The following is a 12259-nucleotide window of genomic DNA, read 5'->3' as shown; positions in this document are numbered from 1 at the left end:
AAAAAAAAAAAAAAAAAAAAAAAGTAGACTGCTTTATGAAAGTCTCTGCTGCCAGCCCAAGTCAACCAAAACTACGAGCCCCACACCCCTAACTGAAAAGCAAAGGTGGGGTGGTGGGCTGTTGAATCGAGGGTCCCCAAATCTGAAAAAGATGGTGGCGATGATGAAAGAAAATGCTTCTTATTCACTGGGTACGGAGCCACCCCTGCCTCTGCAGCCTTGACGTTTCCCTCCCCCCATACCCCAACCTCAACTGTTCTAAGGAGGACCAGGTATGGGACAAGATCTCCTTGTCCCCAAGGGGGCTCACAGGCCACAAGTATCTATCCCAGTATGTTGTGGAACTTCGGGGGGTGGAGACTGAAACCACTACGGCTTCATTGGCTATGGGTGCCAAAGTCATCACCGTACCGAGTGTGCAGCAAGAAGAGACGTCAGGAATCAGCTGGTGGCTTTTGGGCAGGGTTTGTTCAAAGTGGAGAAGGAAAGTTAACAATATATTACTTCTGTGGCTTCCACTGCTGGGTGTGTCAATTGATATTGATGCTTTCCATACCTGTCTTATGAATGTTCAGGCACTTATGATCAAGAGAAGCCATGTGGAGAGAATGCTAGTACCTTTGGGGCCCCTCAACCCTCATGACCCCTTTGAGCTGCAAGTCTCTATGAATAATGATTTCACCACTAAGAGCCACTGGGCCTGGTTCACTAACCTGAAACCCAGTGGTCTTCACTGGTCTGCTGTGGCTTTCAACCTCAGTAAGAGCTAAGGACCAAAAAAGGGCATAGTCACTCTACTCAGTGGGCAGAACTCAAGGTTATTCTCACAGCTCCGGCCAATACTGCCATTGATGAATCTGTTATATTTTTACTGACTCTTGGACTGTTGCCAATGGCCTGCGTGCTTGGTTGCCACTTGGAAAACTACAGACTGGGGACTTCCCTGGTAGTCCAGTGGTTAGGACTCCATGCTTCCAATGCAAGGGGCATAGGTTCGATCCCTGGTTGGGGAACTAAGACCCCACATGCCGCCCGGCATGGCCAAAAATATAGAAAATTAAAAATTTTTAAATTTTAAAAATTTTTAAAAAGACCACTACAGATTGGAAGATTAAAGACACCTCTTTTTGAGACAGAAAACTATGGATCAACAGAGGAATGGATAAAGAAGATGTGCTACATATATACAATGGAATAAAAACGAACAAAATAATGCCATTTGCAGCAACATGGATGGACCTAGAGATTGTCATACTGAGTGACATAAATCAGACACAGAAAGACAAATATCATATGATATTGCTTATATGTGGATCTAAAAAAGAAGGGGGTACAAATGAACTTATTTACAAAACAGAAATAGCATCACGAATGTAGAAAACAAACTTATGGTTACCAGGGAATGGGGGGGAAGGATAAATTGGGAGATTGGGATTGACATATACACAGTACTATATATAAAATAGATAACTAATAAGAACCTGCTGTATAGCACAGGGAACTCTACTCAATACTCTGTAATGACCTACATGGGGAAAGAATCTAAAACAAAAAGTGTGGATATATGTATATGTATAACTGACTCACTTTGCTGTACACCTGAAACTAATATATTATAAATCAACTGTACTCCAATAAAAAAAAGAAAAAAGAAACTATGGAAACAAATCATGGCTGCTGAGTGAACCATCCAGGTAATTCACATAGTTGCCCAGGATAAGGGTCCGTCCTCCGATGTGGATGACAGGAATCAAGCTTTGGATTGAGCCTGCACCACCCAGGTTGCACCATCGCTGCTTGGATCCATCCTTGTAGCAGACACGACAATACACGCACCATTAGTCAAAGTGCCAAAAAAGCAGTCGACGTTTCTGAGGCAGAGGCTACCACCACATGCCTAACGTGTGACTCCTGCCACAAGCTGACCCATTTGTCTCATGGTGAGGGAGGACACATCACACACAAGGCATTGCCCCATGCTCCTGGCATACTGACTACACGAACCTTTGTCTCCACTCAGAGCTATTGATGGTGCATCTCTCTGTTGACACATTTTCAAGTTATAGAATCACTATTTGAGTCCAATGAGCCAGCTCCAGACACAAAAGTGTGGCCCGTGCAAGTCATCTGAGTCACGTGCTTTGCTTTCTGGACCACTTTCGGTCTGACAGTGGTGTGACTTATAGCACAAATGCTACTCAACAATGAGCTATTAGTCAAGGTATTCACTGAACCTTTTCTGCCCCCAACCATCCACAGCAGTCTGGTATTACTGAGCTTGGGAACAGCCTTGCTCACACGTCTTAGTAAACCAGTTTTGTCAATGAATGCAACTGTCCCCCAGAAGGAATCATCCCATCTCAGCTACTTCCTGGATAATAGGCAGAATAAAAGGAGTTGGAATTATATATACCTATTTTGAAAATGTGAGACTCTGCTGTGACCATTCTTGGACATGATGAGTCTTTATTTCCCCCACCCTTTAGATTTTAAGTTCCCTGAGTTAAAAGCCTGCATGTTATCTGGGATAATGTTTGATGTGCTGTGAGTGTTCAACAAATAACAGAATTAATCCTCTAAGCCAAGAAGAGTCATTTAGGAAATCACAGTTTATTTGTTCTGTTTTGTTTTGCTTTTCAATTAAATTAAATCTGGGCATTCAACAGTATAAGATTCTAATCATCAAAAACAATCCTACAGCTGTACTAGGAAGACCCACATCTTATTACCCACTCAGGAAAAAAAAGCTCCTCAAGGGCACTGAGCACTACATTGTACATATTAAAAGTTAACTATTTACGGGCTTCCCTGGTGGCGCAGTGGTTGAGAGTTCGCCTGCCTATGCAGGGGACGCGGGTTCGTGCCCCAGTCTGGGAAGATCCCACGTGCCGCGGAGCGGCTGGGCCCGTGAGCCAGGGCCACTGAGCCTGCGCGTCCGGAGCCTGTGCTCCGCAACCGGAGAGGCCACAATAGTGAGAGGCCCGCATACCGCAAAATAAATAAATAAATAAATTATATATATATATATATATATATATATATATATAACTTGTTTTTGCTTAAGTAATTTAATTCTGAAGAATAATTTTTAAATTACCTGTAAATAGCAATCGGTCTCTACTAAAAACCAGAGAAACAGTTGAATACTTACATTTTCTTTAAACACAACTTTGTGAGAAATGTCGTTGATGACTGATTGGTGTTTGTCCCGACATAATTAGTACAAACTTAACTGAGGTATTTAACCCACTTTTTATTCACCAGTACATCACAGGTACACAGGCCCCTAATCTAAAATCAGATAAAACTCATGGGCTTAAAATGAATTAGCCAATGAGTGATCAAGATTTTTTCATAAGATAAAAATTGTGAGGTGTCACTTTTCTAAAACTGTACTCAACATTGGAATGGAGATAAGAATATTATCTTTTTTTCCTTTTGAGATGAACTAAAATTATTCTGCTCTTTCTTTTCTTCTCCTATCAAGATTATGATGCTCTACATCATCACGGGTTTATTTATGAGCTTTTATTTGTTTATGTTAGACTCATTCTAAAACGGTTTGAGGCTGCCTAGAAAAAGAAGTACAATGAGAGTCAAAAAAAGTGAGGAAATCAGGGCAAAGAGAAAATAAAGTTGGACTAAAATAAGATGAAACCTGAAATAAAAAGAGTGCACAAAATGTATGCTATAAGATCACCTTCACAAACTAGATGTGTTTCTCTGTATTGGCTCTGAGCTTCCTGGCAGCCAAGTCAAAAAGGTATGCACTATTGGTCCAAAGTCATGCTGTACATGACGCAAAAACAAACCAGACACCTAGACAAAGCACAGTTATGTGTTTTAGAAAGACTGGGTTTCCTTATAAAGAGGATGCGTGTGACAAAAATAAATAACAGCCATGTGGGCGTACTAATAAAAAATGTGCCACGTTTCACAAACTGTTTGTGTAGTAGCGTTCCTTAGTGCAAGCCTAAGGCGCTGTGCAGCTTGGTAAATCCTGTAATGGCCTAAAATGATGTCAGGTAATTATGCAGCCCTGGGTTGATCTGACTTGATCAAAGAATAAAATTTAGAGGAGCTTGAAAATTGAGTGATCTTACTCTCAAAACTGAAACCACACCTGGTGCCCAGGGGAGAGCATTCTAAGCTTGACTTGGACCAGACTGACAGTACCGTGTGTACACATTCAGAGTGAGGCAGAGACTGTCCATCCCCCAGGCTCCCAGCACACGCTAGTTTAATGATCTGTAACAGTGGTTCTCAAACCTTAGCCTGCATCAGAATCACTGAAAAGCTTGTTAAAACACAATTGCTAGACCCCAACCCCGAGTTCCTAATTCAGGAGGTCTGGGGTGGGCCTTAGGACGTGCATCTCTAGCATGTTGCCAAGTGATACTGACGATGGTGAAAGAACCACATTTTGACAACGCAGGTCTACTCCAGCAAACATTTTCTGTCAAGGGCTAAAAAGTAGATATCATAGGTTTTGCAAGCCATTCAGTCTCTCTGCATGTGTAGTTGCGAAAGCAGCCGTGGACAATACTTAAAACAAACGGGCATGCATATGATCCAGCAATCCCACTCCTGAGCATATATCCAAAGAAAACTCGAATTCAAAGAGATACATGCACCCCAATTTTTTAAAATATAGGCATGTAAAACTATTTACAAAAACAGGTGGTGGATCGGACTTGATCCTGATCTACACCAGCCTGCTGGGACCTGTAAGCCCAAGCGTAGACCAAAAAAGCTTCACTTTACTACTGGCCTTGTCATAGTGTCTGAAGGCTGACAACAAAGTGTCAAAGTTTTGGTAGTTAACTTTCTTTAAGTGATGTCGCACTGCTGCAACCAGGGCTCTCTGTCTGTCCTTGCCTCGGAGATATTCTCCCGGAAGTCTTCTGTGGATGAGATCACCAGCTCCTATTGAAGAGAGGGGGAAAAAAAGTCTTTTATCTGAATTTAAAGTCTGTCACAATTATTCCCACACTAACTAAAACAGAGAGAGATCTAGCGACTTCTGTGAATGAAAAAACCTAACTCCAATACTATTATGCATCATGACAGAAAATTCTTTTGTATAAAAAAAAAAGTACAAAGTAATTGATAAAAATGAATACTTCTGCTTTATGCGACTTCTTTGCTCAATGAAAAAAAATCTGAAAAAATGAATTTTATGGGGGAATCATGAGCCCACTCAGCTGTCAAATCCTTTCCTAAGACAACAAAGTCCTTGCCTGACACCCTCTTTGCAGACATTTGTCTACAAGGCTGAGGATCTGAAAGCTGGGGCTGATTCCACGTGGGGGTCATTCTGTGTGCCTCAGGGTTGACCAAACATCTGGGAAACCTTGTAAAAACTGGACACAAGTTCCCTACTCCTTCCTAATGTGAGTTTCCAGTCTGCCTTAAGTCTGCACACCAAGTCCCCATTTCTGTCCTGCTTCCCCTACACTATTACTAGCACAGGAGACCTCCATTCACAGTCCACTAAGTGAGTCCTGACCCACAACCCCGAGTAATAACCCCTCCAATCCACCTGCTGCCACTGCCACCCCCAGCCCTTGCTTCCACTTTTCTTTCATGACTTAAAGGAACTTTCCTGAATTATGACACAAAGGAAGTACAAATACACTACCTCTAAACCCCATTGCTTGGATGTTAATGGTGACACAGATCAGACCAGAGTTGACCATGTTGCTTCAGATGTGACGGCTTGGTGGATGTCACCAGAAGAAACCTTCTGCCTCTGTTCTTTTTCCCCTGGCCTATACCCCTCCCTTCCTGCTTTCTTGCGACGGGGTCATGCTGGCAGTTGGCTGTGATATCCTGGGTAGGTTAATTTAAATTTCAACATTGATGGATGCAACTACAGAGGATCATACTAAGTGAAGTATGTCAGAAGGAGAAAGACAAATCCCATACGATATCACTTATATGTGGAATTTAAAATATGACACAAGTGAACCTATCTATGAAACAGAAACAGAATCACAAACATAGAGAACAGACTGGTGGTTGACAAGGGGGTAAGGGGTTGGGGGAGGGAAGGATTGGGAGTTTGGGGTTAGCAGATGCAAACTATTATATATAGAATGGATAAACAACAAAGTCCTACTATAGAGCACAGGGCAGTATATTCAACAGCCTATGATAAACCATAAAGGAGAACAATTTTTTTAATGTATATGTATATGTATGTAAAACTTTGCTGTACCGCAGAAATTAACACAACATTGTAAATCAACTATACTTCAATTTTTAAAAATTGAAAAAAAATAAATTGCAACATTGGTTGCAGTTCAAGGCAACTAATATTCACACCTACTTTGTACAAGGCCCTATATTATTAGGCTCTGTCAAGGGTCTTTTTTAATAGGTACTCGTAGCACCTCTAAGTTTATTATAAAATCAGGAGTTAATCCTGCATATTCGGACAAAAGCCTTCTTTCTAAGGGTAGACCCTAAGTATGGGTGAAAAGCCCACAACCAGTGCTGGTTCCAGGAACTGGCCAAGTGCCTCAGAACAAGATCATCTGAAACGGGGTCAGCTATTATCAGACCATCCTAACGTAGGCAAAACCCAAGTAAGGCTCTGCGAGAGGAAATCAAAGTGATTAGGGGTGATTTTTGACACATAAGTGTGGCTTCCTTTCCTCTTCCACATTTCTTCCCCTGATGTCAACCCTCTGGGGGGGCTTCTCTGTATAAGGACCCCACCCCGGCTCTTCCACAAGATGGCTCTTGGTTGAGTTTTTTTTATCTTCAGAGGCCTTCACTCTCCATTAACATCCAAAAATAACCATTTGAATGGTTGTATCTCCAACTCTACCTGGTTTTCCCACCACAACTCTACCAGGTATGACTGCCTAGTGGATGAGAGGTACGCTGATACCCTCTTCTGGCCTGGCCCTGAGAGAATATTTATGAAGCTCATGTCAAATCACTGACAACTACTCAAGAGCCACCACTAAAGAGCTGAAATCAGGAGTACAAGCTGTGGCCCTAAGAGAGAGACCCATGACCTTGCTACCACGCCAGGGACATCAGAAAAGCCACACCTGCTCCTCAGTTGCACCCTGCCTGCTACCAATTCTCATGATGCACTACTGCCTATGATTCTCCTCCACATCGCATCTGCCCTGGTGCATTCTGGGAGCCGGATTCTCCTCCACATTGCCTCTGCCCTGGTGCATTCTGGGAGCCAGATTCTCCTCCACATCGCCTCTGTCCTGGTGCATTCTGGGAGCTGGACACAGCCCTTGCACACTTCCTGGAAGCATCGTAACATAACCAACAACCCCAGGCCTGAGGGATGAGGCATTCTTTGTGCAGTTGCCTTTCTTTCCCTAAGTAAGGGTAAGGGAGCAATCCAGGCCCAGTAAAGAAACCAATATGTTCTCGGAAGCAGGCAGACCCTGAAGCTTTCCACGGAATAGATGCTGCTAGTTAACCCCAACAGTAGTCACAAAAGGCCACTGGGGTTAATCTGTGTCCATCCATGAGCTCCAGGAAAAGAGTCTAGAGAGGGCTGACAGTCCCCTCACACAGTTACGCCGTACGGTGCCAAGGCCGATACTGACACATTTTTTAAACTATTAATGTCAGTGTCCTTCCTTTTCACTTTATAGCTCTATCTTATCATTCAACTTCTAAGGGTAATGTAGCTCAACTATTAGGAAAGTTGTCAATGTTGCCTAATTGTCAACATGATAAACTATGTGTTAGATACATTGATTCATGCTATAGATACCGGGGAAAACAATGTACTGTGCGCTAGACCCCAAGAATCCAACAGACAGCAAGATGGGGCACCAACCAGCATGAACCTGCCCTCAAGGAGGCAGCTGAGAATGATTATCTACTTGTATTTCAGGCTGATGGATTTCCTAAATCATCCCTTACCTGCTTCTAGAGGTATGAAGAGCCTCTAAGATGGGCAGGCACCCATTAAACATGTAACAGTGAAAAAAAAAAAAAAAAAAAAAACATGTAACAGTGGATCTAGAAACAGAACCAAAATATAATCCCCTAATGTGGTGATTCATGGTGCTCTGAAACACCATGTTGCAGAAGCTCAGTAAATATTTATTTTATTTGTCAGTGAGTGGACTTTAACACATTTTTAGTAGCAGTTCTTAAAGTTTAGTGTACATGAGAATATATGAGCATGGGTCCCAGGAACCTGCATATTTAATCAATTCTCTGGGTGATTTTAATGCAGGTAGACTGCAGACTGTATTTTGAAAACCAGTAAAATACAGCCCAATCCTGATAAGTTTTGGCAGAGTTTTCCCTTTGGAAGTCTGCTGTTTAGATCCCTTAGCACTAAAGACAAAAATCCTGGGAATTTTCTTCTACCACTTTATAGGTTGATTAATTGATTGGCTGGTGGGAAGAGTGGTTCTTAAGTATGTGGTTGTAGAGTACAGTGCTTTCTGGAACTTGAATGTCCCTACAGTTCATCTGGGAATGTTGCAGTTTCTGATTCAGTAGGTCTGGGGTGGAGCCTGAGATTCTGCATTTCTAAGAACCTTGCAGGGGCCACCAACACTGCCCATCTGCAACCACATTTTGAGTAACAAGGGCCTAGTACAATATTGGAATTCATTAAAAAGCTGCCTCACTTCACTTTGGCTTGTTTAATACAGGCCTTATTTATTTTCTAAATAAAATTCTGAGCCTTAAATACACTTAAGGAATTCATTACAAGGGCTTTAAACTGTTCCTATTTCAAATATAATATGAAAATTTTGTTTCTTTCTTGTGCTACAAATTGTTCTCTTTAATGTTAATGTAATATTTTAAGCCATTAAAATTAGAAGCTTTGAGAGAAGGAGATGGTGAACTTAACTGCATGATTTGGGGGGTGGGGGGGATTTTGTTGTTTGTTTTTTAAGAAGAAAGTTTGTATATTTACCATAATCATCAGGACGGAGACAAGCCCCAAATATGTGGTCTGGGGGAACATTCATTGTTTCTGCAATGCTATCAAAGAAAACAAATCTTTTAGTGAAAATTCCCACCACATGGCATCCCTGGAATTTAAAATATGTTTGCCTTTTTTTTTTATCGCCTATATTTTCTCCTATAACCAAACTATGAGAATCAAACAGAAGTTCTCCAACAGATCTTTTTCCTAATCTCCCACTCGCATTAGCAATGGCTGAATGCTTTCACTGGCTTCCAGTGAAAAAGTCCAGACTGAAGAAGAAAAAACAGAACATACTCAAAGCAGAATTATGGAAGTACATACATATACATGGAGGGGCGGGGACAAGGAAGAGAGAGGAAAATATAATGCAATAAGTTAAATTTCTGAGATCTCAGAAATAAGCTTTACACAAAATTCTTCCACCCTGTTCTCCAAAGGCCCTGTCCATTCTGGAGACTCAGTACTTTCCTGGAACCCCAAGCGCTATAGAGGCTAATAAGAGTTCCCTGATTAACACAAAAGGATGATTCTTATTTAATTGATAGAACCTAATAGAACACAAACCAAAATTTACCACAAGAGTAGTTTGTAAATTTGATCCAAAAACATTTTCAATTCTAAGTTAATCATGAACTTACGGATCTAAAGTTCTTCCAAGTTTATGTTGAAATTTTTCTTTGAAATCATCAACTCTCTTGGATACAACCTTAGCTCCTCTTTTCCTATAAAATTAGAAAATTGTCAGGTATCTGTATTACCTAAAGTATTCTTGGCTACCAAATATACATATGGTGAGGAATACCATAGTATCATTTGGGCCATCACAAAATAAATCCAGTTTCAAAAGAAATTATATGCTAAAAAGAAAGCTTTATGTGTTCATTCTTCTATCATGTATATTCTATTATAAAGATAAGTTTATAATAGAATATAAAATTTTGATTAAAGAATAAGACAAGCAAACAAAATTGTTTTCAGTAAACAAAAAGAGTTAATATCATTCTTATGAGTGTAACTCCTAAAACTGCTAACGGAACAGTAAGCATAAAAGAAATAAATAACCAAAGGATATAAACAAATAACTCAAATCTAGTAAGCAAATATATGGAAAAATTATAATACTCTCCAGTAATAAAAGAAATATAAGATAAAAGAACAACAAAGTACCACTTTTAAATAGTACGTAAGTAAATATATATATATATAGAGAGAGAGAGAGACAAGAGACAGAGAAAGAGAATATCTAACATTGGCAAAAAGTATGGTAAAACACTTGTAGATTGCGAGTGCAAATTGCTATAATCCTTTTGGAAATAATTTGGTAACATGATTCAAAAAGCATAAAAATGTTCATCCTCTTTTATCCACATCTGAAAACCAATCATAAGGAGATAATCCACATAATTAAGTGTGAAAAGAAGTTACATTTATAAAAATGCTTGTAGCCTCACTGTCTACGATGGGGGAAAAAAAAAAAGAATCTAAATGTTCAATCCTGGAGGGTGATTATGTCGTATTAACAAGAACACACTTTGTGTGCATTCAAAATGTTGGTTATTTAGAATACACAGCAATATAAAATTATTTTATGTTAAGTTAAGAAAAACCAGGATATAAAATGTTATTGCACTCTGATTAAAGCTATGCAAAAGTCAACACAGGAAGCCACACTAGAAAGAAATAGATTAAAAAGATAATAAAGGTTGAATTAAGGTGACAGGATTATGGGTGATTTTATTTTGCCAATTTTCTGTAACATGATTTCATTACTTCTATCACTGTGATTAAATGACTAAGAATTTCTTTTGAGAACTGCAAAATTACAACACCGCTATTTAATAACATTAAAATTAATAAATTCTCTATTGTTTTGCTAAGACTAAAAACAATGAACATTAAACTCTTAGATTCCATTTGCTTTTAAAACTGTTTCCTGTACTGGAGAAATATGGAGTTGAATAAATTTCTGGAGAAGAGTGACACTCTGTGGAGAAACAAAAGATGAAATATAAAGTAATTCATCTTTTATTTCTTCATTTACTTCCCATTAGTTCAAAAAGGGAGAAAAAGAACAATATGGGTAAAGTCAGAATAAATCAGAGGCAGTTTAAGGGCTGTAATTTGAACAAATAAAGTTGACAATCTAAAACCAGCTCCAAGGACTTCCCTGGTGGCACAGTGGTTAAGAATCCACCTGCCAATACAGGGGACACAGGTTCGAGCCCTGGTCCAGGAAGATCCCACACGCCGCAGAGCAACTAAGCCCACGCACCACAACTACTGAGCCTGCGCTCTAGAGCTCGACAGCCACAACTACGGAGCCCGGAAGCCCACGCTCCTAGGGCCCAAGCTCCACAACAAAGAGAAGCCACTTCAATGAGAAGCCCGCGCACTGCAACAAAGAGTAGCCCCTGCTGGCCGCAGCTAGAGAAAGCCCACATGCAGCAACGAAGACCCAACGCGGCCAAAAATTAAAAATAAATAAATAAATAAAACCAGCTCCAAGGGGCATGATTAGGAGCAAGCCTGGATGGTAAAGGTAAGGATTCTAAGTCATGGAGCCTACGCTTCTCAGCCTAAAAGTGCCTGGGTTATGTTTCTGGGAGAATCGGGAAGTATTTCTGAGCAACCAAGTATGTCAGAGTATCAATAGCTGTAACATCATTACACACCTCAAAGTATTCACTAACCAGCTCAGAGTAAAGTCTCTGCGTGCCAATCAATTTTTTCATTCAGACACATACACCCACCCACACACACACCCCATTTCAACATTCTAACTGATTCTTCAGACCAAAGGTCATAAACAGAATATAGATAGAGGTAGTTTTATGGAGGAAATATATTCCTTAAAAGTATATATCTCGGGCTTCCCTGGTGGCGCAGTGGTTGAGAGTCCGCCTGCCGATGCAGGGGACGTGGGTTCGTGCCCCGGTCCGGGAAGATCCCACATGCCGCTGAGCGGCTGGGCCCGTGAGACATGGACGCTGAGCCTGCGTGTCCGGAGCCTGTGCTCCACACGGGAGAGGCCACAACAGTGAGAGGCCCGCATACCACAAAAAAAAAAAAAAAAAAAAAAGTATATATCTCTAATAACTCTCAAAAGTTAAGAGTGAAACAAATTTATGTTAAAATAGTGCATATCAAAATGAGATGTAAACAAAACAGAAAAAGACTCACAGACATAGAAGACAAACAATGGTTACCAAAGAAGAAGGTGGAGGAGGGATAAATTAGGAGTTTGGGGTTAACAGATACACACTACTATATATAAAACAGATAACCAATATATATAACAGGGACTATAGTTCCCTGCGCTAT

The 12259-nt window shown here is 40.5% G+C and overlaps 1 protein-coding gene across 1 annotated transcript in view; it reads right to left on the bottom strand.

Annotated features, from left to right (window-relative positions):
• Positions 1-12259, bottom strand: part of EFHB (EF-hand domain family member B) — a 49195-nt gene that overhangs the window by 10818 nt on the left and 26118 nt on the right. The window contains exons 7-9 of the mRNA XM_027086482.1: positions 9577-9660; positions 8924-8991; positions 4772-4926 (exon numbers count right to left, since the gene is read on the bottom strand). Coding sequence (XP_026942283.1) covers positions 4772-4926; positions 8924-8991; positions 9577-9660 — 307 coding nt within the window. The remainder of the gene's footprint in view (positions 1-4771; positions 4927-8923; positions 8992-9576; positions 9661-12259) is intronic.

This window comes from Aethalodelphis obliquidens, unplaced genomic scaffold (genome assembly GCF_003676395.1).
Source record: "Aethalodelphis obliquidens isolate GAN/ISIS:26980383/991018 unplaced genomic scaffold, ASM367639v1 scaffold56, whole genome shotgun sequence".
Taxonomy (NCBI): Eukaryota; Metazoa; Chordata; class Mammalia; order Artiodactyla; family Delphinidae; genus Aethalodelphis; species Aethalodelphis obliquidens.
This window is presented reverse-complemented; position numbering and strand designations above follow the sequence as displayed.